We start from the raw sequence: 26612 nt of genomic DNA on the forward strand, positions 1-26612 counted from the left end.
GTTGGTGGCCTTCTTAAATACCTGAGCTCTAGAATGGAGGGAGGTTATAACTATGCCTTTCATTTTCAAGGCCTCACAAGGTTACCTTCATGACAATGACCTGTGTCATCTGGCACAAATCAGGGAAATCCCCTTCAAGAACTGCCATTTCCAAATTCTACATGATGTTCTGTGTTCTAAAAGTCTACAATAACGGGTGCTTGTGGAATGATCTGATAATTGGAATCTCCCAATCAAAGTCTTTCCTTCCTCCTGGCCATAGTTCTCCTTCTTGGCCACATTTACCTCCCATCCCTCTCTACCCATTCCTAGTCCTGCCTTCTTTAGTTAACTACTCTCAGGATGGTGGGACATGTAAGCCATAAGAGATCTCAGAAATCATCTACTCCAATTCTCTCAATCTACAAATAAGGAAACAGAGACCTAGGGGCAATATATTACTTTCCCAAGGATCAATTTGTACAAAAATATTTATAGTAGCTCTTTTTTTGTGGCAAAGAATTGGAAATTGAGGGAATACCCATAAATCTGGGAATGGCTGAACAAGTTATGGTACAAGATTGTAATGGAATACAAATGTGTTATTAGAAATAACCAAGGGGGTTAGATTCAGAAAAACCTAGGAAAACTAACATGAACTGATACAAAGTGAAATGAGCAGAACCAGGAGAACATTGTACACAATAACAACAATATTGTAAGGATAATCAACTGTGAAAGACTTAATTACTCTGACCAACACAATGATCTAAGACAATTCCAAAGGACCCATGATGAAAAATGTAATCTACATCCAGAGACAGAATTGATAAACATTCAGTGCAGATTGAAACATACTTTTTCACTTTCTTTGTTTTTCTTTTGTTTGTGTTCATATGTGTTTTCTTTTGCAACATGGCTAATATGATTTTGCATGCCTTCACATATACAATTGATATATTGATTGACTTTGGAGTGGGTGGGGAAAGGTCAGGAGGGAAGGAGAGAATTTTAGAACTCAAAAAATGTTTAAATGAATATTTTCAAAAGCACAGAATTGTAAAATATTTAATGAAATAAAATTTTAAAAATTTAATTACTTTTCCAAGGTCACAAGGTAATAAGCAGTAGAATCAGTATTCAAACATAGTTCCTCTGACCCCAAATCTAATGTTGTTTTAGTTTAAGTTGATCATCTAGTACAACACCTTCATTTTTACATATGAGGAAATTGAGTCTCAGAGAGGGGAAAGGCCTTTGCCAAAGTCACATAATCAGTAAATAAATGGCAAAACAGCAACTAGAATCTAGGGGTGAGAAAAGAGGTTGATGGGGAAGCTGCATTGGGTTGAAAGTGGGGGGGGGGGAAGTAACAAATGAGCTAGGAAGAGAGAGTATGAGCTCAACCATTAGTCTGGGCCAAAGACTTTATCATGGAGGCTGGAAGGGAGGGAAAGGAGGTTCCAGTAAATGGAATTCTTAAGCTTTGTGAAGAAAAAGTCAGCAGAACTTCAGCGCTCATTTTAAAAAGATGGTCATAGGAAGTGGTTCACTATCTCTACTACCCATGTTTCCCCGATAATAAGACCTATCCCGAAAATAAGCCCTCCCCTTACTGTGTAAGATTCCTCTAAAATAAGCCCTCCCCCGAAAATAAGCCCTATTGAGATTGCTACTGTAGTGAAGGTGATCCCCTGCGCTACACGCTACATTACGGTACCCTCTGTATGCACCGTGCCCCCCCCGCTGTGAAACGCACGCCACGCTCCAAGCTGCATCCAATCAGAGCTGCAGCAGTGAGCGCGTCATCCTGCTCTTCCCCAGTGATTTGCTTATTGAATAAAGGTACATTTTTTTGTTCACATTTACCTGTTTATTAAAATTGCTGTCAATGTTCATTAAAATAAGCCCTCCCCTGAAAATAAGCCCTCTGGTGTTTTTCTGTCCAAAAAAATAATAAGACAGTGTCTTATTATCGGGGAAACACGGTAGTAAAGACTCATTGAATGGACACTGGAGCAAGCTGGAATGGGATTTAGACCTCAGGCTGCACATCTTCCAGGGGCATAAGAGATGGGAATGGTGAATGTTTCTGGTTGTAAGAAATAGGAATAAGAAATGAAAATGGTTGGATAATTATAAGGAACACAGGGCAGAAAATGAAGAACCTTAACATTAATGAGAACTTCATACAAGGAAGAGTTAATGATAACAAATCAGCAAAGAATCCTAATGGGGACCTGCAGTGAGGAATGGGGAAGAGCATTATGAAATCTGTCCTCTCTTAAATGTAGCTGTTAAGCAGTAGAGTTATCTGTATTCATGTTTAATGTTAACTTTCTACTTGGATTGGTTCTGTGATTTCATTGGAGGTCAATGGCAGCTCTTAATGAGGAAAATCTCTCTACCAATATAAGTCAACAACAAAATCCATTAGATTGAGATCCTTGAAGAAAGAAACTGTCTTTTGCTTCTTTTCTTTGTAGCTTAATACACAGTACCTGGCACATATTAGATGCTTCATAAATGTTGACTTAACTGACTAACTGCAATTTAAAGTCTTGAGAATTACCTAATAAAGCATTTAAATTTTTTAAAAAATAAGTGGGCAGCTCTAGTAGAAAGAAGGAAAGGAGAAAGTGAGTGGACAAGGAGGGAGGGTGACAAATAAAGAGAAAGGGACTCTTCAGACAAGCGGCTATCCAACAGCTTCCTGGCTTCCTATGCACCCCTGCCTGCCTTCTCCCCTCTCCATAACCAGCACCTGCACCCCATTGCCACTAGAGGTCACCCCATTTCCTTTCATCGGTGGGCTTCAGGTTTAAGGAAAGGGGCTGAGTAAACCAGGCTCACATATGTCCTGACCGCCTTCCTTCTGAGAATCTCCAGCAGCGTTCATACTGCTCCTTCCCCCTATTTGATAGATTTTTGTGGCTTCCTTCATAGACCACTACCCTCTTCCTCCTTATCATATTTTCATCTCTATGCCCAGATTCCCTCCAGGGCACAAATATTTACAGAAGCAGAGTCAGAATTCTAGAATCCCAAAATGTCAGAACTGAAAAGGACTCCTGATTGGAGCTAGAAAGGCCCATAGATCAGAGAACAGAAAATGTCAGGGCTAGAAGGGACCTTAGGAATTAGAACAAAGAATATTAAAATTCTATAAAACTGGAGAGGTCTTTAAAATACTGAACATAGAAAGTTAGAGCTGGAAGCTATCTAGGAAAAAAATGCATAGAATGCCAAAGCATTAAGAGCTCCAAGAACATGGGCCATAAAATCTTAAAATCTGAAAGGCGTGTAAAGCACCAAGGTATGTCACTGAATACTTAAGTGACACTGGACAAGTCATTTCACATCTATTGACTTCAATATAAGGGTGGCATAGATGGCCTTCAAGTTCTTTCTCTCTCTAAATCCATGGTCTTGTGATTCTACAAAAAGCCCTCAGAACATAGAATGTTGAATCCTAACTGGACCTTAGAATCCAAACATTTGAATTCAGGGAGGGAGAGAGGAAAGACAAAGGAGCCAGAGCATTGCTGTTCATTTGCAGGATCTAGAATGGAGAATGAGGCAGAATTAAGGAAGTTTCAAGGTATGAAGGGATGAACATGGTTAAGGACAGCCAACACCAGGAAACTCCAGCTTGACCCATTCAAGGACCCAGTTATATGGGGAAAGAGAGGGGAGTTGGCTGCTCTACCAGGCGGCTCCTAGCCCCGACTTTTACGTCAAACCCATTCCCTAAATAACTTCCTCCCAGGAGTCTGTCTACTTCTACTCTCCAGTCCTCACATATTCAGAGCCTGGGGGAGAGGGTCCCTCCCATCCAGAGACCAATAACCACAAAGGAATTAGGGCACTGCTGATCCAGGCCTTCCCAGAACCCAGACTTCCTATACACCCCTCTTAAACCCTGCCCATTCTGAGAAGGCTTCCTGTTCTCCAGTCCTCTGTCTTCCTCCTGGCTTCTCTGCTCAGAGACCCAAGTGTCCACCTTCTCCAGAGTAACTAAGATGTGCTCTGGAATTCCCAGTTTACGCCTATTGTTCAGACTAGATGGGAAAAGGATATGGAGGTTCTAGGGTCAATCCATCGCAATACAGGGTCAGGGATGGCCAGGGGATTCCAGTTCTGACCCTAGAAGTTCAGGGGGTTCAGGAGGGCAGGGTCATTGAAATGTCACCTCCTCTTCAGGAGACTCCAGTTCCTGAAGGAGAGGCAATTGAGAGGGAACTGGGCAAACTGGTCAGGTGGCATTTCCAAGCAGGCAATCACCTCCTGGGATAAAACCCCCTGCTTCATGGAGCCTGGAAGCTCAGTGCTCCCCAAACCATTCTTGCCTCGCTGACCCAACCAGCCCAGAGCCCCTCCCTGAACCCAGGAGTCCTATTCCCCCGGCTCCCTAAGACCAGAAGGCATGAGGCAGCTCCACACATTGGCCCTCTTCTTTCTCCTCCTTCAGTTTGGTGAGTCTTCAGAAGCTGGAGCCCAGAACATCTGGGTTTGGAGTGGGGGGCCAGGGTTGGGGGTGATAGGGAAAGTGTGACCTAAAGAAGGCAAGCTGGGGACTGAAGGGCAATACACCTGGGTTCTATTTTCTTCACTTTTTCTTTCACATCTTTTTCTTTCATCTTTTTTGGTCCCCACATCGTTTTCCTTTTCTCCAGTCACATATCTCCTTGGTTTCTTTCTCATTCTCTCAATTCATCTCTATATTTCTATGGGTCTCTCTGCCCCACCTTTTATCTCTAAGTTGATCTCTATGTTTCCTCCCTTTATCCTGACTAGCTTTCTATCTTCCTTTCTTGTTCTTCCCCTCCTAGAATATGCCCAACTCTCTCTCATTCTACTGTCTCCCCCTTCTTCTCCCCACCTAATACTCTCCCCCCAACTCAGACTCTGTGGTAGGGAGTAGCCCCGGGGGAGGGGAGGGAAACCTAGAGATTCCCGCAGAAGAGTTTTCTCCATGGCCTTAGATAGTCCTGGAACATTATTTGGGTTTGTTTCTTGAGGATTTAGGGGTACCTCTTGGAATAGAGAACACAATTTCTAGGTCTTGGAAAAAAGAAAAAGACTAAAGAAAGCCCCCTAACTAGGAGACCCCTGCAATCATACCCTATCAAATCTGAAGTCCTAAATTAACTCACAAGGTTATATAACACCTTAAGGTCTACAACCCTGCTAAGTATGTAGTTCAAGTGTTATTATGCCCATTTTAAAAGTAAAGAAACTGAGGCTCAAAAAAATTCATGAATTTGCCTACAGTCCAATAGCTAGTAAGTGTTAAACCCAGGGTTTCTGTCTAGGTCTTCCTTATCGCCCACATTTGTCGTTTCTCCCACTGTGCTATGCTGGATGACTCCCCAGCCCCTTATCCGAGTCTTACACAGCTAGGATAAGGATTTAGTCATGCTAAGGCAGACACAGGTCTGAGAGGCATGCAGATTGGCCTCCATCAAGTGTCACAGGCCTGGAGAGCAGGTAGTGGGGAGCTAGGGGAGGGAGAGGTCACCACGACCTGGAGAAAACACCCTTTCCCATCTGTCATCATTCCTGAGGGAGGGTGTGAAGGTGGCAAGAGTAGGACCCAAGGGGCCCACAAAGAAGGGAGAGGCTTCACCAGCCAGTGTGCCAATTAGGACTGAATAGTACCGGGGAAGGAATGGGTGGGGGACAGATCTACCAGCCTCTGAATGGGGAGGGAAAAGCCATATATTTAAATGCCTTTCCTTCATTTGGAAAGAGAAAGGAAGATAGGAGCCAAGAGTTAATTGGAGATTAGGAGAGGGGAGTGAGTAGGAGGCTGCAGGATGGGGTTGATTAGGATTCTGGGAGATGGAGAGGAGTAGAAAGTTGAGGGACTGAGGTGGAAGATGCATCTGAGTAAAAGGTTTGGTTTGGGGGCTGAGCAGGATGGTAGAGGATATAGTTTAGTAGGAGAATAAGACTTATGAGTAGGAGACTGAAAGAGATGATTGCATAGGAGGCTAGAGAATGGAGCCATGTAGGAGGGTAGGAGAAGAGCATCTAGGGGCAATATGGCAACATGAAAAGAAAAGGAAATTTGGAATGAGATGACTTTGGGTTCAAATTCCATCCTGGTCATCTATCATCGGTGTGACCTTGGACAAGTCTCTTCACCTTACTGCCTCAGTTTCTTCATCTGCAAAATGAGAGGTTAGATTAAATGGCCTTTAGGGTCCCTTGCAGAACCAAATGCTTCCAGATCCTTTAGAGTCTATAGAATAAGGAAAGAGGAAGGTTAGGAGCTTAGATATTGCAGCTGGAGAGCTGGCTTCCAGCTTTAGCTCTGAGGATATTGTGGCCACAAAGAAAAGTGTGGGAGGAGGGTGGGGTGTCAGCCTTCTCCCCTGTTTCCAAATCTCAAGCTAATTAGGGTCAGATAGGGTTAGTCTGATCGGACCAGCTCAGGGGGATGAGGGAAAAGATCCCTAAGGGAACCGAAGGACAGGACCAGGAGTCAGGGCTCCTGGGCTGGTGGGAGGTCATCCAAACATCTGAAGAAACACTCCTGGCTTTCCTGATTTTGCCTTCCCTTCCCTTGGGTGCTCTTTACCCTGAAAATAATACTGCATTCCACGGGCTAACACACCCTGCTCTGGAAGCAGCTGCACTTCCCTGTCCCTGTGTCACCTCCCTGGGATGGGCCTTGGCCACTTCAGGCTGCAGATCAGGACTGGGGTTCAATTTCATCATCTTGTGACTGCTGAAAGATGTGGGGGATACATGCTCTCTTGAGTGGCTCTAGGAAAATCCGCTCCGGACACGGTACTGTTCTCTTTGGGCTGCTCTGCTACGGGGACCTCCAGTTTCTCTTCCTCTTGTAGTACCCAGGGCTTCCCCCCAGCCCCTGGCTCTTTTTATTTGGCCCTATTGTTGCAATGATAATTGCTTTACTTTGAGATAAGTGACTGTACACCTTTTACAATCATCATAATGACAGATGATTAGTTGTGATTACTCCTGATAGTATTGGGTAATTACTGTTATTACCAATAAGGACAAGGGACAGTAAGATTCACCTCTTAAAATCAAAGGCCATTGAGCCTAGGGGAAGGGCCTTAGTCTGAGACAAGAATTTTGGGGTGACTTGGTTTCTAAAGTACAGTTCCCTCTTATCCTCCCCCCAACACAGATGCACAAACTGACCCAGAGCAAGAGCTCTTATTCCCTCTGCCCCTACAGTGCTCTCTCCCCTCCTCCTCCTCCTCTCCTCCTCCTCCTTCTTCCTCTTCTCTCTCTGCCTCTTGGTCTCTCTGTCCCTCCCCCCCCCCCCCCCCCCCACTGTCTCTTTTTCTGAGTGTGTGTCAGGATCTTCCCATTTCCTGTCTCTCCGGTTTCAATTCTTCCTCTTCTTTGAGTTTTCTCCACCTCTAGTTATATTGTAGAACTCCATCTATCTCATTCCTTTCCCTGAATTTTGTCTCCCAACATAAGACAGGCAACTACTCCAAGCCCAGAATCATATGGCAGATTGCTGTCACTAGAGCCTTTTGCAGAAGAGTTAAGTGGGCAAATTTTCTATTTTCTGCCTTCTCACCTTTCTTTATCTTCCCTCTCACTACTCTCCCAGGTCCTCCATGCTGCTCCCCAGTGCTCTCAAAGCACCTCAAACAGCACCTCACTTTAGCCCTGCCTCTCTTCCAAAGTCCTAGGCTTTAAAATTACCTCTCCCCCTCCTTCTTTCCTCAGTTAAAGTTTCCAGTTTGTTGACATGGCTGTCTTAGCTAGATATTAGTCTATCAATTTGATACTAAACTAATGGACATTAATCTATGAGTGTAACCAGATTTTAATAGAGGAGTTTGCTAACCCAAATGAATTAATGTAATGTATATGGAAATATATTTTTCAGTATAAGGTGCAGGGGTTCCCTGGGACCACTCCCCTCTCAGGGCTAGCACCATCCCTCACTTTCACTCACATATCTACTATCTTATATGTCTTCCTATTTACTCCTTTTGGTCAACTTCTTGGCCCATCCTATCTCCTCATCACTGTCCCCTTTCCCCTTTGACTTTTCTTTTTCCTGTTCTCTGTCCCCTCCTCTATTCTTATCTTTCCTCCATTCCCTGGTGACTGTTTCCCCATTCTGATGATGGAATATGTGTCTGGAGCTTCCCCCCCCCAAAAAAAGGGCCAGTGGCACATAATGCATCATAACTGTCCCAGCCCCATTCATTGAATTAATGATCTAATTATACAAATAAGCTCCAATCATGGACCTGTCCATTTCCTGCTAAGGCTGTTCCTCAGCTTTATCTGGTTGGTTTTATTTGAATGTCCAAGTCTGAAGTCCTAGGGTCACTAGCAACAAATCCACCCATTGGGTTCTGGGAACAGGGCAAGGTCTAAAGGAAATGATGAAAGCTGAGAAATACTTCTGACCTTATAGCTAGAGGGGTCTTCCAAAGGTCATTTTAAACTTCTTTGTCCCTTAGAGAGTTCATACCTAGGGAAGAGGGGAGGTTGGCAGTAAATAACAGCTCATTTATCTATAGTGCTTTAGAGATTACTAAACCCTTTTCTCACAACAACTTTGTGAAGGTAGGTAGAATAGGAAATTATAACCCCTATTTTACATAAGAGGAAATGGCCCAGAGATATGAAATCATGTGCTATGTCCACATAGCTGGTAAATAGTAGAATTGTGATTTGAAAACAGGACTTTGGACTCCAATCCTAAATTCTTCCTGGGCCACCACATTGTATCTCCCTTAGTCATTCAATCGAATATCCAATCAACATTTCTTGAGACATTTTGTTTCTAATGCTTTAATTGTGTTGTTTCTCATCATTAGGCTTATAACTCTTTACTATTTATCAGAGCCTTGAGAGATGCTTGAGGGTGGAGATGATAATCCTGTATGCTTAAGGTTGGCCCTAGTGCCAGGAGGAACCCCTTTAAAGCACATAGGCTTCAAGCCTGCTGGTTGGAGAATAGGAGTGTGGTACATGCAACCAAGGATGATAAGGGAAGAGAATGTCCTCAAGACTGGAGAGAATTTTTTAGTCTGGGGATGTAGGAGAACTTCCAGTAGCAATGGCTACTGACCCTCCATCTTTGTATCTTTATCTTACAGGCACAAAGGAGGCAGAGTCAACTAGAGGTAAGTGTCTGAGGCTTACCAATGGAATTGGAAGGGAAATAAATAGTGTTCTAGAGTCTCAGAGTATGGACTAAGCAGGCAACTTTTACAGATAGGAGAAAGTTTCTATCTCATGGGAATTAGAAAACTAGAAACTTTCAAGAAGCATAATTGCTTGACCTTGCATATTTTGTGCATAAATAGTGTGATGAATTTGATATGAATTTTACTTGATATGCTTTACACCCAACGTTCAGAAAAAGAGTAAGTGGGTATAAGGTAGAAGAAAGTAGATTTCTAATCAACATGAGGAGGAACTCAACAATAATTGGATATGTACAATACTGGAATGGATTACTCTGGGAGATGATTAATTCCCCAACAATGGAACTATTTAAATGAGTGCTCTAATCATTTATCAAGGATGTTGTCAAGGGGATGCCTGCTTCAGATTGATATTGGACAGATGACGTTGCTACTCAAGGATTCTGTTTCCATACATTTTATAATATGAGGAAGATATGAATTCCCAAAGAAAATTAGGTATACCAAGGAAATCCTGACAGGTGAAACTACCTAGACAAGAGGAGATCAGAGAGGCTAGAGGAGCAGTTACTGAGGTGCCAAGAATGGATGGGGAAAATGAATCACAAAGGTGAGGGAAACTAGAGTTCAAAACCAGGAAGAAAGGAGAACTGATGAAGTCAATTACAGCTCTAACCTCCTATGACTATATAAATAACAGTCCATGTTTATAGTGGGAGAAACAGGTCCTCCACAGGGGAGCAACAGCAACATTTACCTCTCTTTTTTATTCTCCTCTGCCTCCCAGCTTGTGGCCAACCCCGAATGCTGAACCGAATGGTAGGAGGCCAGAATGCCCAAGAGGGGGAATGGCCCTGGCAGGTCAGTATCCAGAGGAATGGGACCCACTTCTGTGGAGGAAGCCTTATAACGGATCAGTGGGTCTTGACAGCAGCTCATTGCTTCTCTAAGTAAGTTCCATATGCTTGCAGGTCAAACTGCCCCTTCACCTTTGGAATTTTCCTGCTCTCTAGGCTGCTTTGTTCATTTCAGCACCAAGGACAGCCTTCTGCCCGTTAAAATTCCTACCAGGCCCAATCTCCCCTCATCCTCTAGCACCACAGACAGCAACACAATGCCTAGTCTGTCTAGCCAGACCTATTCTCTGATTCATCAACTCAGATAAATCTTCCAGGTTCAGAGACTCAGGTATTTACTATACTCTTTGACATAGAATAGACAAACAAGGGCTGATAGAGACTTGATTAAACTTGGTTAAATGAAAAGGATTCAAATTAGTATCTACTGATTCCAAGTCCAGGATTCCACTATACCACGCTGTGTATGATGCCAGCTTACACTTCTTTAGCTTTTTATTATCATAAAGCAATTTCCTTACAAAAACATTATGAGGTAGGAAGTGCTTCTATTATTATTATTATTATTATTCATTATTCTAATTTTATAGTAGCAGAAACAAAAGCCCAGAGAAGTAAAGCAACTTTGACCCAAGCCTCCTGATGGTCAGTTCATGTTTTTTCCACTAGAACAAATTTCCTCACTTAGCCAGATAGGCCCTGCAACATTAAGGTTATACAACCAAGGTTATCCCTTTGGTATGAGTTCTCCATGAGAGAGAACCCTCAGCATGTTTTGAGAACCTATCACAGTGCATCATTGCTTTCGCAGATGAACTTTCTTTACATTGAAATTCAATTTATCAAATTTTCCTGAGCAGTGTTCACATAGTTAGCTATATACAATGCATTCTTTTAGGGGTTGGGACTAATGACTAAGAACCAATCCAGACTTAAGACTCCTCACAGTCTAGAAGAGGGAATGACATACATAAAAATAATATACAGAAGGATATGAGAAAGGCCAAAAGAAAGAAAGGAACAAATGCTTGAGGAGTTCACAGAAAGAAGTGATCATATCTGCTTGAGAGAGGCACCATGGTTTAATGGTAAGAACATTAAACTGGGAATTAAAGGTCCTAGGTTTGAGCCTCAGTTCTGCCACCAACCTTGGGCTAAAGACTTATTTTCTCTGTACCTCAGATCTCTCCTCTATAAAAATGAAGTTTAAGAACTACTAGATGATTTCTAGGATCTTCTCTCTCTCTCTCTGTCTGTCTCTCTGTCTGTCTCTCTCTCTGTCTGTCTGTCTGTCTCTCTCTCTCTCTGTCTCTCTGTCTCTGTCTCTCTCTCTGTCTCTGTCTCTCTGTCTCTGTCTCTCTCTCCCCCTCCCCCTCCTTCTCTCCTGTGTGTGTAGAAGTGAACCTAAGACTTCAAGTTCAATTCCCTCATTCTTACAGATAAGGAAACCAAGGTTGTGATTTGCCAAGGGTCACATTCCTAGTGAGGAAGGTTTCTTGCAGATAATGGCTTTTGAGCTAGGCCTTAAAGGGACTCAACCTCACCCCCTCCAGGTACAATTGCAGTTCCTCTTATCCATAGGTCTATTCTCAGGGAGGATGTTGAAGCTAGTCATTGGTCTCCATGTTCTTGTCTGCTTACCACTTTTCTTAGGCTGTCCTAGTCCCTCAGGCAGTTCCCTAAACCAGATTCCTTCTCATCCTATTCTCTAACTCTTCCTAAATTCTGTCTGGAGCCTTCAGGTGAATATTCCTCCTGTACTCTGTGACTTTGCATGTCCCCTTCAAAGTTTCTCAGTACCACAGCCATCTCCCTGTGAGCAGCCCCACCCTTTAGCCGACGCTACCTCTCTCATTCCATCTTCAAACCCATAGATGCCTCTTTCTATCTAATTCTCATAAAAGGTTCTTAACGGGATTTCTCTCTGGAAGGGTTTCAGTTTACCTAATCCAGTCTCTTCATTTTACAGATCAGGTAAGAGTCTTCCCCAAAATGGGAAATGTTAATGTTCATTCACGTTTCTACAAAGATTACAAAGCACTTTCCCCCATTTAAAGGAGAAAATTAGGGTCTGGGAAGGTCAAGTGGTTTGCCTGTCATGCGTCAATAATATTAGGGTCTAAACTGGAGCCTAGCCCTCGTGTCACCAAATGCACTACATCACACAGAACACAACCTAGGGTCTGTTCTGCATTCTACAGCTGCTCAGGGTCTTCATGCTACCTCCTGGATGCCTACCAAGCCTACACATACATGTGTCATCTTCACAATCAGAGAAAATGGAAAGATTTCCAATAACTATGAATCCCATAGAACTAGAGAGTTTCAGAGCTTGAAAGAATCTGTGTTTCCTCATCTGAATAGTAATGGGGTTGGAGTAGATAATTTCTGAGGATTAGAAAGGCAAGAGCCATATGGTGAATTAGTGGCAAAGCTGAAACTTTCAGTTGGAGGCACAATCCAGAGCTCTTTCCAGTGCTAGTACTATCCCTGGATGCTCTGTATTCCTAAATTCTTTCTTGTGTTCATTCTCCTCAAGAAACCTACATCACACTAAGCTGAGAGTAATTGATAAACTCTCTTTCAGTTGTCTTCATTATAAATGAGTCCTCAGAGAAGAATATTCTTAAACCAAAGGACCGACTCTAATGGTGGAATTTCAGGCATAATTATGAGACAAAGGGAAGATGTTTTTGGAATCACATCTTATGGGTAACAGCCTACCCCACTATCAGTGTAATGCAATGGAATTGAGCATGGGACTGAAAAGTAGCCATCATGGGTTCTAGTCTCAACCTCACTCTGGGACCCTGTTTATGAAAGCCTCTTTCTCTCTCTGGAATTCAGGATCTATCCTTGAACAAGGATATTAGGTCACCACAACTCTGATGAACTGTGAATTTAAGAATAAAGTAGGGTAAACAGTGATGTGCTACAGAAGAGCGATGGATTTGCAATCAAAGAACCGACAAAAAAAAATTGATTGCTAAAGTAGGAATGATGGGAACCTTGAGAGGAAGTGACCTTTCTATCTCACAATTCATGTGAGAGGTGGTGAGGAAAGCCAAGTATAATCTGACATGGACCAAAAATCAGAGAGCAGATTTCAAAGGACTTAATGAAAGACTAAGTAGGACTCCATGCCCTAAAATTCTAGAGAGAAAGTGATGAAATTATGAGAATACTTCTCATAATTTCAGAAACAATTCCATCGAGGAAGAAAAGAGACAGTTTTTGCAAAAGATTTATGGGGATTAATCCACAAGGAATTAATTAACTAATTTAGATTTTAAAGATAAATGTACTGAAGGCAGAAGCAAAAGATAAAATAGGGTGAGTACAAAACTATAAGAAGAGTCTCATGGGGGTTAAAATTTAGAATGAATAGTTAAAATTAAGATAACAAAAAAATGGGCTGGTTTTAAAAGTTATTTTGAGGATCAAAGAAACAGGAGGATCAAAGAAGAGGTAGGACCTCTGTTTGAGTAAGGCGATGATAACGTCTGGTCTCTCTGACAAATAGTACATGCCTTGTACTGGAAAGAATAGAATGAAACGAGTTAATAGGGCCAGAAACTAAAGACAACAAAGAAGTTACTAAGAAAGGAAATAGCTACTCTGAGTTGGTTACCAAATCCATCTGGATAATACTCCAGGACATTAAAGGATTAGCAAATGTGACTGCTAAACCTCTCTATGATCTCTGAAAAGCAGTAGAGAATGGGTGAAGTGCCACAGGACTGCAGAAGGAAAATATTGTCTTAATTTAAAAAAATGAGAGTGCATCTTGCAATCTATGCACCATACAGCTTGATTGACTTCTGACAAAATTTTGGGACTAGTTATTAAAGGGAACAATTAGAAGACAAAGTAATGATCACAAAGAATAGCGTGGCTTCACCAAAAATGCCGGGTGAACCTCATTTTCTTTTTCTTTTGTTTCTGACAATGCTGCTAGACTGGCATATCAAGGGAATATTATAGATTCTCTAAACTTCAGCAAAGAATTTGGCAAATATTCTGAGCTATCATTGTCGACAAGGTAGAGAGGTATAAGCTAGATGAGAGCTGAATTGGGTGAATGTGAAACAAGTTTAATGTCTAAGAAAAATCATTAATAGCTCAGTGTCAGCTTGAAAGGAGGACTCCTGGGGTGGCGAGGTAGCACAGCGAGTAAGAGCACCGGTTCCAGTGTTGAGAAGACCTGGAGATCGAATCCCGGGCTCAGACACTCAGCACCCACCCGGAAACACCTGGCCGTGTAACCTTGAGCAAGTTACTTAACCCCGATTGCTTTTAAAAAGAAAAAAAAAGAAAGAAAGGAGGACTCCTTTGGTATATGGTAAATGCTTAATCAATGTTTGCTGACGGATTGTTTGGTAGAGTATCCTGTGCTGTTTAATATTTTTATCGAGGGATGAAGGCACACATAGCTGGGTTATCCTATTTGTAGATAATGCAAACAGGGAGTGATAGCTAGAATGTAGAGTGGAGACTCTGGATGCAAAGATGATCTTGGCAAGCTAGAAAAATAGGACAAATTTCATCAGATAAAATTTAATAGGGCTCAATAGAAAGTCCTACACTTGAGTTAAAAAAAATCAACTTCACAAATGTAGCATAAGGGAGGCACAGAAAACACAAATATAGACATGGGCATCTTAGTGGATTGCAAGTTCAATATGTTAAAAGTAGACTAAGGCAGCCTAAAAAGTTAATGACGTGTTAAGCTGTATTAAGAGAGGAAGAGTGCCCAGAACAATGAAGATCATGGTCACACTATCCCCTGCTTTGGTCAGACCACCCCTGGGGATTGTGTTATCCTAAATGTCCATCCCATGGCATCCCATTTTAGGATGGACATTGATAATCTAGAAAACACCTAGAGGACAACCTAGATGGTGAGGGGCCTCAAAAATCATTTGAAATAACTAGGAATACTCATTCTGGAGACAAGAAAATTTGGAGAAGATATGGTAGCTATCTTCAAGTCCTTGAAGGACTGTCATGGGGAAAGAGGGTTAATGTTATTCTGCTTGATTCCAGAGGGCAGAGAGGTATATTAAGACTTGATGAAACAATTTTTGAAGCATTAGAGTTGTCCAAAAGTACAACAGGATACCTCAGAAGGTCATGGGTTGCTCCTCAGTTGAAGTCTTCAGTTGCAGGTGGATGTCCTTTGGGAATGTTTGCTTAAGTGTTATTCAGTCAGGTTTAATTTGCACTCTGTTCCCTCCCAAGTCTGAATTCTGTGATTCTATGACCTCTGTTTCAATTCTAGCCCTTCTCTGAGGGTGGCGGTGTGACACAGTAGAGAAAAGGCTGAACACAGAATCACAGAGCCCAAGTTCAAATCTCAGCCCTGACCATTTACCTCTTTGTGCAGGCTAGACCAAGTTAACTAATGTCTTCTGAGCTTGTTTTCCCATATGCAAAATGAAGAGGATGGACTATCAGGGCTTCTTAAACTGTGGGTCATGACCCTATATGGGCCACAAAAAATTTGGCAACAATAAAAAGGTTTCTGAATGTGCAACAACCAAAAAATAATTAAAAATCAAACACATAATGGACCCAAGGTGTCTCTGGAAGTGCTTGCCCATGGGGTATCATGCAACTCCACTGCAGCATTGGTTCTGAACACAAGCCTGGGCACTTTGCACTGCACATGCCATCATGCAATGTCCAAGAATGCTGCCAAAACGTGAAAAAGGGACACTAGTGGAAAAAGTTTAAGCCCTGAACTAGAGGACCTCCAAGGACCCTTCCAGTATTACCCTGATGAGTCTGTGAAAAAGCATTGAATTTGATTTGGCCTTGGGTGCAAATTCTGGCTTTGTTATTGACTATCTGTTTGACCTCAAACAATTCACTTAATTTTTTTCCTGGGTTTGTTTCTCTATAAAATGAAGAAATGGCTTAAATGATCTCTAAGACACCTCTAGCCTCAAACCTGTGATTGTCCTTCCTCCTTCCCCTCTGCTACGCAACTGTTCACCATGAGGATGAACCTTCTTGCTACTTACTGTTAATCTTATTTTGTCTTTTTCCTCCTCTATCAGTACCTCAGAAACTTTCCTGTACAAGGTTCTACTAGGGGCCCGGCAGCTGATAAATCCTGGGCCTCATGCCATGTATGCTCGAGTAAAGAGGGTGGAGAGCAATCCCCAGTATCAGGGCATGGCCTCCAGTGCTGACGTGGCCCTGGTCCAGCTGGAGGCTCCGGTGACCTTTACTGACCACATCCTGCCTGTGTGCATTCCCAGCCCTGAAGTCAAGTTTGAGGCAGGGATGAACTGCTGGGTCACAGGCTGGGGCAGTCCCAGTGAGCAAGGTAAACTTGGGGAAAAGGCAGGTTGGTATTTTTTCAAGGAAACTTAGGGTCCTAAGGAGAAGATTAGGACCAGAAAGAGAATGGGGCACCTGTAGTCAAATGCTTTGAAGCAGGGAGGAGAAATAGCATAAAAAGCATCAAGAAATTAAAAGATACTTTCCAAGTTCTGACTTCTGTGCCTACCTTGGCATTCCACTGGGGAAGAAGGGTCTGTCAGTGGTGCATAAGCTATATGGCAGTAAGACTGGAATAGTCTCATTAATTCATTAATCATTGTAGAGTCCATGAATGACAAAGACACACAATCTTTGAGACAGTCTCCCATATCAACCTCCCTTTTCTCCCACCCTACATTTTAAGTGAGATGGTGGGCGCTAGGAGGATCAAGGAGTTGGGGAAAACAGAAGGCAGAAAGGTAGCTCAGAATTAGAAGTGGTGGAAATAGCCTTTTTGTTCTGAGGACCTTGTGTGGAATGTTATGGGGAAAACTCAAAGTACTGGGGTCTCCCTCCCTCTAGATAACCTGCCCAGCCCCCACATTCTACAGAAGTTGGAAGTTCCCATTATTGATAGACAGAAGTGCAACATCCTCTATAACAAGGACTCAGAGCATGGAGTGCTACCCAAAACCATCCAAGATGACATGCTGTGTGCTGGTTATGCAGAGGGAAAGAAAGATGCCTGCAAGGTATGTCCCTATGCCTAGGCCTTGGCATGGGCCAGAGGCTGATGAGAGATCCTGGTAGGGTGAAAGCTTAGGCCCTCGGTTCCTAATACTGAACAAGCCCTGTGTACAGATTCTTGAGTTAAATAAGTTAGCGAGGGAAAGAGGCTTGAGTCAGGGAATCTTCGTGTGAGGCTTGGTTGGGCCGACGAATTACTGTGTAACCTCTTCCAGCTTACCTCCCTTTTATCTCTGTTTATTTCTAAAATGGGGAGGCTAAAATAAAGAATGACACTAAGGTTGTAAACCTAGGTGACTAGAAAGGTGGTAGTATCCTTTAAAGAAATACGGCAGTTCTGAAGGAGGGTAGATTTGAGGGGAAAGAATGAGCTCTGGTTTTGGACACATGGAGCTCAGAAGGTTCAGCTGATGATTTAGCTGTGTTGGCTGTATAACTGCTATGCATCTGAGATAGAAGTCTAAACTGGGTCTTCTTGACCTTGAATCTGTATAAATCGAGTCCCTGAGTTTGGAGAGTTCACAAAAGCTTGGTGGGTTTAGAAAGGCTCCCTGAAGTACATGCTTTGAACCCTTACGGAAAGGCTTTAAGCCTTTTTGGAAAGTTGGTTAGGAAGGATAGAGGGGAATGAAGGTAGTGTAGAGATAGGATGGAAGAGAGGGAAGGGGAGGGAAAGAAAGGAAAAGAAAAGGCAGCAAAAGAAGGAGATGGAAGGAAAGAAAAGAGTGGAGAAGAGAGAGAAAAAAAAGATACAGATGAGCTCAGAGGCAAAAAAGCCTGGGTTGTAGTATCAGTTGGGCTTGGAAGCACATGGATCAGTGGAATGAGGGCATTGGACCCGAGTTCAAATGTGGCCACAAACACTTACTTGCAGTGAGACCCAGGGCAATTCACTTAACCCTGGTTGCCTCAGTTTCCTGAATTATAATGTGGGAATAATAGCCACTAACTTCAAGGGTTGTTGTGAAGAATAAATGAGATAATTGTAAAGAGTGCTCATTCCCAGCCCCTTTGGGGATGCCTAACTATGAGTTTTGCTTCTTGCCGCAGGGCGACTCCGGGGGGCCCCTGGTCTGCCACATCGGTCATTCTTGGCTCCAGGCTGGAGTGATCAGCTGGGGAGAAGGCTGTGCCCGCCGTAACCGCCCAGGAGTCTACATCCGAGTGGCTTCCCACCATGCCTGGATACACAGAATCATCCCAGAACTGCAGTTCAAATCTGGTTCAGATAAGAAGAAGGGGCCTTGGGGCCAGGAGCCCTCTGAGCTAAGCCATGCTTCTGGCCTGGCTGCCCATGCCCTGCTACTCGGCCTCACTGTTCTGCTCACCTTCTGAGCTGAGCCAGACCCACCTGGGCCTGGGCAGAGGCCTGAGGAGAGAGGCGCTGGCCATGTGACTGCCTGCCCATGCTTGGCCCACCCCTGGCCCATGGGAATGTGAACTGAAAGGGAATCTGTCTGGAAACTTCAGCGCCCAGATACTGGGGCTGGTGAAAAGGATTTGACTCCTCCTCTACTAAGAGCACGCTCCCCAAGGGCAGGCTGGAACTGCGGGGAGCCCCCAGGGTAGCATCGTCCCTTCCCAAGCCAACACTGTATATTTGTAAATACCCCTTCTGTTCCTCACAAGCCTGTTTTTATTATATTTGCCCATCAATAAAGCCGATTCTCTCCATTCCTGGATGCCTCAGCTCACAGGGGACAGGCCCCCTTAGATCTGGAGAGGCCAAGAGCGCCCTCAGAAGAGGCCCCATGTGGTGCAGGGTGACCTGGAGCTCTAGGGGAGAAAACAGGTGAGGATGCAGCACGGCACTCAGGGAGCGTGAAGACTTGGGCCAGTCCAACCTCTGCTGCTGACGAGGCCTGTGACTATGGGCACAATATCTCATTCTTCTGTGGCTCAACTTTAACACGTGTAACTCACGGTTCAGTTGTGAGGAAAAGTGCCTCATAAACTTTGAAGCACCATAGAAATGTGAACTCTTATTATTAGAGCTCTTATTATTATAGTCGGAAGAGGACCCTCGGGGTCTGAAGAGAAGAGGAAGGAATTGGACAACAGTGTTAGGAGCCCTGGGTCCTGGAAAGAAGCACAGAGCCCAGAAGGAGCTAGAAGACCCTTGGTTTCTGAGGGGACTGTAGATGTCTAATAGTCTCCCTGTAAAAGTCACAGGCCCCAGATCTAAGGGTGATTCAGTGGCTAGCCAAGTCGTCAACACCAGGTCACGTGGGAATTCCCCTCCAGGGAGGGAGGAACCAGGAAGAGTCCAAGGTGGCGGCAGAAACAGAAGAGGGGTGGGGCCCTCAAGCAAACAAAAGGCTCTGGGATAGGATCCAGGAGGATTTGAACTACAGGCCTCAGTTCTCCCAAGAGTAAAGAATTGTAATCTCTAAGGGCCTTTCAACACCCACACAATCTGTGAACTTTTGGTCAGAGGGCATTTAGGGAATAGGAAGTGGTCCCAAGGGGGGGTGGGGAGGATGCCGAAGTCAAACTTGAACATCACAATCCACTCTAATTAATAACCTTTTGGTTCAAAGCCATGCTTTCCTAGGGTTTCCCCAGAAGACAAAGTGCAATGGCAAGAGTCTTTTTGTACTTTTGCAGAAGGAAAGGAAAAAGCAACCTCTTGCTTCTTTACCATTCATCTTACAAAACCTGGAAATTCTGCCTAGTCAGCTTCACAGTCCAGGGAGGGCTGCCATGAGGGTAAGGAATCAGTGGTGCTGCTTGGCCCTGCAGGGAAAGACTAGGATCACCTGCGAGGGGAGCCGTGCGGCAAATACTTAGAGCTGTCCCACAACAGAATGGGTTACCTCAGGGAGCAGTCACCTCAGACACCCAGCTTTACTGACTCCCAAGTCTGTACTCCTCCCATTACCTACACTATCTGGGAAGGCCTTGAAGTCATTCAACCCCCAAACCGTACCGATGATGACAAAATGGGCCCATAAGAGATCAGTGATTTGTTTCTAGGCTCCCAAGTTCTGTCCATTCTACCCCCACGCCTGTCCCCTCCCCCTCTCTGGACAGCCAAGATGATCATTCAGGGCTTTCTTGCCTGGATGACCATGACTTTTCCACACAGTCCTTTCCCAGCTCAATGTTCTCTCCAAATTTCAACACTTCTCCTAGATACATCCTTTGTATTACTCATATCCTATCTTATGCGTAAATGTTCTATATTTAATTTCCTGGACTATGCATTCCTTAAAGGCCAGGGACCACCTTTTTTCATCTCTGTATCCTCGGTGCAATGTTCTACACATCCCAGACATTTAATAAATTTGTTGAATAGACAAAACCCTCCCACGCCTGGGCTTGTACCTCTTGGTTCAAGAGGATGATGAAATGACAAATGTAGCCCAGGCGGTTCAGACTCTAACTTGTATAACAGTGGCTGATCCTCACTGGTGGAAGGCATTCCCCCTCCATGGAGGAAACTACACTTAAATGATAGGTCCGGACAATTCGCTGTTTTCCATGAAGTTTTCTTGCTCGCTGTTTTCCCATGTCCATCTTCCAAAGGCTAAAAATACTATGAGGGAGGGGGCTCAGGCTCACTTCTTCAGTATTCCCCATGGTGCCCAGAACTGTGCTAAACATGTGGCAGGTCTTCAAGAAGGATGCGACGAATAAAAAGGGAAGAAACGCAAGAGACATTTCAGATCAAACCAAAGGTTTAAAAGGGAAAACAGGTTTATTTCATGCAATTTACAATTCACAATAAGCTTAGTGTTATGAAAAGGAGGTTAAAAAACACCCACACATTTTGTCATATTTGTTCTGGAAACAATGGGCAGCCCCTGCCCTCTTTGGACCAAGGAGGAAGCCCCAGGTGAGGTTCCCTCCCAGACTCCTCTGGGTGGGCTGCTGAGACACAACTTTCCATGTGCACTTTGCTGCTGCTAAGATAACCTTGATGCAACTTTAAAGCCCAGGAGCCAGAGCCCACTCTTGGCTCCAAGCTCTGCTGCACTAAGAACACTTTAAAGAGAGTGAAATGAAGACTTATTGCTAATTTGCTAGCTGGAAAATAAAGCATCACAGACATAACCTCAGGAAGGTGGTGGGCACTGGGAGTACTTGATGAGGACTGGGAGACTCATGGGAAGAGTCTTCAAATCCAGGCCCCTGGCACTCAAGTCCATCCCAAATGAAGACAAGCCTTAACTGAGTGGTCTTGTCTAGGAGCAGCAGCAGCAGCAGCTCAGTAGCCTTTGGGAAAGGAAAGAAAAGAGTAGTCAGAAACATACATCCCTTTCCAGCGTCCCCATGGTCTGAACCAAGGAAGCAGTCCACATCCTTGGGGAACTACTGCTCTACTAGCCAGGGCCGAACTTGTGCATAAGCATCTTGGTAAGATCTCCAAAACAGAGAAAGAGTACCAAGTAAAGAAAAAAAGTGCCCGGCCCCTGTCACAATTACAATTCAGATCTTCATGGGGAGGTGCCTTGAAATTGGTTATTGTTTCAGACCAATCACCTCACAGTGGGAACTCTAGTAGCAACAGTGCCAAAGTACTAAGTCCAGAGGAGATGCAGCTCAGAGCTCAAAGCCCAGCTGGAGGTTCCAGGATTAGTACAGTCAATCAGAAGGGACGGGGGTGTGGGGAGTGTTTAGGGGAAAGGCATCATCCCAATCTTCTCACCTAATCACCTAAAATTCAAACAGGTTGCAGTGACAGACAGATATTCAGAAATGGAAGGTAAGGAAGAGGAAAAAAGAGGGACAGAGAGGGAAGAAGGCAAAGAAATTCCCCCCAATGACCCAAGGACAGTGGCATCAATAAATCAGACCCTATGGAGACCTAGTCTTCCCCAAGGGCATGTGCATCTGATCCAAAGTTATTGGGTTTTGTCTTTTTTTTTTTTTTTTAAAGGCAGCAGCTACTCTTTCAAAATAAGTTTGAGCACCATTTCTAATTGTAGACAGACAGACACACAATCCCCAAAGACAGATCTGGAAGGTGTTAGCCCTTAACATTATCCACCACAGAAAAAGTGCGAGTTCCTTAGGACAGATAACAACAAAAATGAAACAACTAAAAAACTCCACAATGGTGCAGAATTAGCCCTTTTTAGTCCCAGTCAGACAGAAAGGCCAAAGTTGCTGCCAGGGCAGTCGGACCCAACAGGCCATTGCTGTTGAGGAAGGGAGTCACTAGAGACTGCAATCAGCCAGCAAGTAAACCCTATGTGGGAACACAGTGATGACAACTTTTTCTGAGTGCTCTTTGGACTCACAAGGGAGCCCCTCTTTCAAAGCATTCACCCTTTTGCTCTTCCAAGGGGTTTCTGGAAAATGGGGAACAGCCTGAAATAATGGCCAAAGGATCATGCCTGAGTTATGATAGAGACTGACATCTTCCTCTGTGGAAATGCTCGGCTTTCTGAGTGTTTCAGTCCCTTTCACCTGCTTGGACTTCAGCTTCTGTGTAATTAGGGCCAGAAAAGAAAGAATTCACTATAGAGCAAGAGGGTGGTACCAGGAGCACACCTCAAACTTCCATTTTTCTCCAGTTGCAGCTGCAGCAGCAGCTCTATAGTTTGACCCTTGGACTACTGGACTGGACAACAAATAAGGATCAACTGAGATGTTCACGGGCATTAGAAAATTAAGAGAGCAGCAAAATCTGACCAGCAACTCTACGGGAAATACCCTAGACTCTTAGAGGTCGCATCTGTGCCCTGGTACTGGGAGGAAAGCTACAGGCTAACTGGTTTTTCATGGAATTTTAGTAAAAAAATCTTTCAACTGATGGTACACAATTTCCTGAAGTAGCTTTTCTGCTAGTTTATACAGAAGACATTGAAGGAGAATGTATATTCTCAGAGAGGAGTTTGGGTGGAAGGAACCATAGTAAACTGCTTTCACCCACAGCGAGACAGAGAGGATTAATCAATGCAGACCAGACACCAGCATTTCTACAGCATAATACTCTTCTGACTTTGAGATCGTGGCAGGTGTGAAAATCCTAACAGTCTTTAGAATGATGAGGCAGGTGTACATGGCGGGCCTCTTCTGGAGGCAGCCATCCGTACCTACTCTCAGATACAAGATTTCGAAAATACAAGGAATAAAATAGCCATTACAGGAGGTCCTTGGGAGTTCTAGGGGAGAAGTAACCCTAGCCCAAGCTCTGACTTCATGGGCCATGAGAATGCTTTGCTAAATTTTAGTAAGGGAAATTAGGTTGTTTATTTTCTCCAAAAAAAAATCCTTTCAAATAAGTTGTCTAGAAATTTTCCATGAAACTTGGGAAATCATTTATAGTCATCATACATAACATCAGACATAACAATAATAACTTTATGAGGTATCAGTAAAGTTTCATTTTTAAATGGTGCTCCTTCCCCCCCATCCCTAAACAGGTGAATAATGGAGGCAAAAAGGCAGGCAATGCCATCGGGAGAAGCAAATGAACAATGGCAAAGTATTCCAGTATAAAGTCACTCCATAAAGGAAATTCTTCAATTCTGGACTACTTACCAAATTCTCCTTCCAAAAAAATCTACATGCTTTCTTTCTAGTGCTCTCTCTTTCTCTTTCAGGTATGCCGGCTATAACCAGCCCTGAAAAGTCACACTACAGTTGCTTGGTCAAAAGAAAGGAATGCTAATACCCTTCTTGTGCAGTGATCGGAATGTGGATGACAAGAGGCAGGCACTAAGCGATTCTTACTCCTGGGAACCATGACTCTTGCTCCCTAAGGCAAATGAAACCAAGCCAAGAAAGAGAATGCCGAGCTTACTCTGCATGGCTCATAAGAGCAAAACCAATGCCTTGACAGGGGCAGAGGATTCCCTAGACCACAGCGAGAGCTCAATGTGATCAATCTCTAGCCCCAGATGCTTACCCAGGGACTTTGGCAGCAGAGACTTTTAGATGCAGTTTAAGACACCAACAGCTGTTATACTTATCTGTAAATATACATTATTGTTTGCTATTTTCAGGGGGAAACTCAGGCATTGAACTTTAAGCTGATAAAATATGGACACCTAAAAAAGTATAAAAGTATAAATATCCCCTTTAGAATAAATTTTAGTTAAGTCTCAATATCTTAAAAAAAACAAACACCACAAACCTTTCCTCTCAATATCGCTAATCAGATGAATGCTAAGCAGCTAGCAGCTTCCTGCAGAGAGCATGTCCAATTGGAAAAACATACTACAAATCCTTCCAGGCCTCAGCTGGGTGAAAAAAAAACATTTAGCCTGTTACTAAATCTGCTTCGTAAGAAATATTTTTGTTTTTGTTTTTTTACAAATAGTTTAAGCCAAACCTTTTTAACAATAACATACAACAAACTTTATAAAAAGGGAGGTAAGTCCTCAATGCTCAAGAACTTCATTGAACATGTCACTGGCAAGAGGAAAGGGTGGAGGCAACATTTCAGGAAATATTTTGAAATGCAACAATTTTAAAAGCCTTAAAATTCTAGACATCCTCCAAAGTGTAAATGTCAGCAATCCTGAGGGTCTGTTTTCTTATACCTTCCCTTTGAAACAGTTGTCAATCAGGAGCAAAGCATTTGCTCATTCTAGATACTCACATCTCTACCTCACCAAACAGAGCTTTAGAGAACTAGTTTCGTACTACTACTTGAGTTAAATCTGTTTAAAAGGCATGCTAACAGATTTTTTTTTTTAAAGAACACTAACAGCTCCAATCTCATGTAAGGCTAGCATATCCCGTCCCGGTTTTGTGTGAGATCTCAAACATCCCTACGATTCTAGAGAGAACTGCATAGTTTTACAAAGAAAATGAAAGAGGAAGAGAGAGATACATGATGCACTGTAAACATCCTGAATTTTTCAATTCAATCCAGATTTTAAACTCAAGAAATCAGGTGAAAATCTGTGCAAAACACCTCCCCAATGCCAATGGAGATCACTAGGACAACAGATGCATTGACAGAGGTCAGCAATCATCACCAACCAGTCTGTATAATTTTAGGCAAAACGTGTACCTCTCGTTAGATCAACTTAACCTAATCCAAAAAATTCTCAACACTTTTTAGGCATTTCTAGAAAGTAAAAACAGGAACATTTGGTAAATGAGCTATTTTTTTTTTTAAAAGGGAGGAGGGGCAGAGAATACAAAGTTTTCTTAACTGGAAAGTACTTATTAAGAAAGTCTTTTTTTTTCTAATCCACCATTTAACTAGGATGGAAGCTTAATTTTTGTTAGAAGAATTAGTTACTAAGATAAGAGGTCTTCAGGAAATAGCGACAAAAAAGAATCTTCTCTTCTTAGGAGCTTCACTTGGAAGGGAAAGGTAAGCTCCCAACTAAATGCATGCAATCAGACTGGATGGCTGAAGCCAGCCAGCTTCTCACTGCCTGGTGTTGAACATATCACATTCTGATATCATTTGATCTCCTAAAGCTTGGATGGGGTGACCGAACAGTGTAAGACAGTCAAATGGGGCTGCCAAGCATTTCCTAACAGTGAAGGCCCCAAACATCTGCATTTAAGGGTTGTAATATGTAGCACCAAGTACATTGTCCTTTAAACTATCCTCAATGATTAATACCAAAGAAAAAACAAAAGAAAGGTTAAAAAAAATCACTTCACACCAATCATTATAGGATCTTTCTGCCTCAGTCCTGCATAGACAAGACCTGGGGAAGAATTCAGGGTGCACGCTTGTTCCAGCCAGGGCCAGTCCTGCCAAGCGCCAGCATCAGGCTTGAACACACACTTTCTTTGTGCATTCTGCCAAGGAGTGATTTCTTCACACCGTTTCAGCCAGTCAATTCCGCCTCACACTACCTCAACGGGCCCCCCAAAAAAGATTCAAATTCAAACCCAGATCTCAAGAGAAAATTGTCTAAAGCAGGTTTCTTCTTACAGCCAAGCCTCTTCAACATGGCAATTCATTGTATTTTGAGAGGAAAAAAAGTGAAAATTCTTCAGTTCTCAATACTGTGGTCTTCACATCCTGGAACCCCTCTCTTGCAAAATCTGAAAGGTAACAAAAGCAGAGTAAAAATCAGAAAAAACTTTACAAAAAGCTTGAGGTCTTGTCTTCAGAGGGCAGTCACTCAGCTGCTCAGTCCCTTGAAAGGCAACGAAGCTCACTGAGCTTCTTGGAGAGCCAAATGTAATGCTTAAAGGAAGCAAAGGAATGGTGGACAGTATGTCTCCATATCTTCAAGTATCTATTAGGAACTCCTAAGCAGCAGCTAAGAGAACTACTAAATAACTGGCAAGAAATGATATTACAATATCTCTCACAGCTGCAATCACTGTCAGATTCTAGAAGCCCACAAACTGGAGAGCAATATGTCCCAATCTTCTTGAGGTTACCTCAATGCACACACACACACACACACGCACACACCCTCTACCATCTTTTTAAATTGAGGAGCTACCCCTCGAAAAATAGAAAACACACTGAATTTAGACAAGCAGCACCACCCACAAATCCCCACTTAATCGCTGCTATCAAAAGCATTTCTGGTCTTTAAAACATTACATATTTCAATACCATACTGGTCTACACAGTTTCACAGGGTTTCACATAGAGATGGGATTGTCATTTGATAGTGAGGTTTTTGTTGTTGGTTTATTTTTTATCAAGTTTGAA

The 26612-nt window shown here is 43.2% G+C and overlaps 3 protein-coding genes across 11 annotated transcripts in view; 1 reads left to right on the plus strand and 2 right to left on the minus strand.

The window, feature by feature from the left end:
• Window positions 1-20321, plus strand: part of LOC138176619 (serine protease 27-like) — a 100587-nt gene extending 80266 nt beyond the window's left edge. The window contains exons 1-6 of one of the 7 annotated variants that reach the window (XM_069107429.1): window positions 4216-4454; window positions 9093-9119; window positions 9931-10004; window positions 16063-16334; window positions 16853-17022; window positions 18068-20321. In XM_069107429.1, coding sequence (XP_068963530.1) covers window positions 9976-10004; window positions 16063-16334; window positions 16853-17022; window positions 18068-18352 — 756 coding nt within the window. In that variant the 5' untranslated portion in view covers window positions 4216-4454; window positions 9093-9119; window positions 9931-9975 and the 3' untranslated portion in view covers window positions 18353-20321. Of the gene's footprint in view, window positions 1-4215; window positions 4455-6143; window positions 6166-6655; window positions 6778-9092; window positions 9120-9930; window positions 10094-16062; window positions 16335-16852; window positions 17023-18067 lie in introns of those variants that run through there. The other 6 variants (XM_069107418.1, XM_069107402.1, XM_069107409.1 and 3 more) reach the window with 6 other exon arrangements.
• Window positions 1-26612, minus strand: part of LOC138176672 (elongin-B) — a 497250-nt gene that overhangs the window by 454485 nt on the left and 16153 nt on the right. The window lies entirely within an intron of this gene.
• Window positions 1-26612, minus strand: part of KCTD5 (potassium channel tetramerization domain containing 5) — a 140097-nt gene that overhangs the window by 22229 nt on the left and 91256 nt on the right. For 2 of the 3 annotated variants that reach the window (XM_069107456.1, XM_069107476.1), the window contains one exon: window positions 20699-25987. The exons of the other annotated variant lie outside the window; for it this stretch is intronic. In XM_069107456.1, coding sequence (XP_068963557.1) covers window positions 25958-25987 — 30 coding nt within the window. In that variant the 3' untranslated portion in view covers window positions 20699-25957. Of the gene's footprint in view, window positions 1-20698; window positions 25988-26612 lie in introns of those variants that run through there. 3 annotated transcript variants of the gene reach the window in all.

The sequence above is a fragment of the Petaurus breviceps genome, unplaced genomic scaffold (assembly GCF_028583685.1).
Source record: "Petaurus breviceps papuanus isolate PSGF00001 unplaced genomic scaffold, PetGlider_PUasm1.0 138, whole genome shotgun sequence".
Classification (NCBI taxonomy): Eukaryota; Metazoa; Chordata; class Mammalia; order Diprotodontia; family Petauridae; genus Petaurus; species Petaurus breviceps.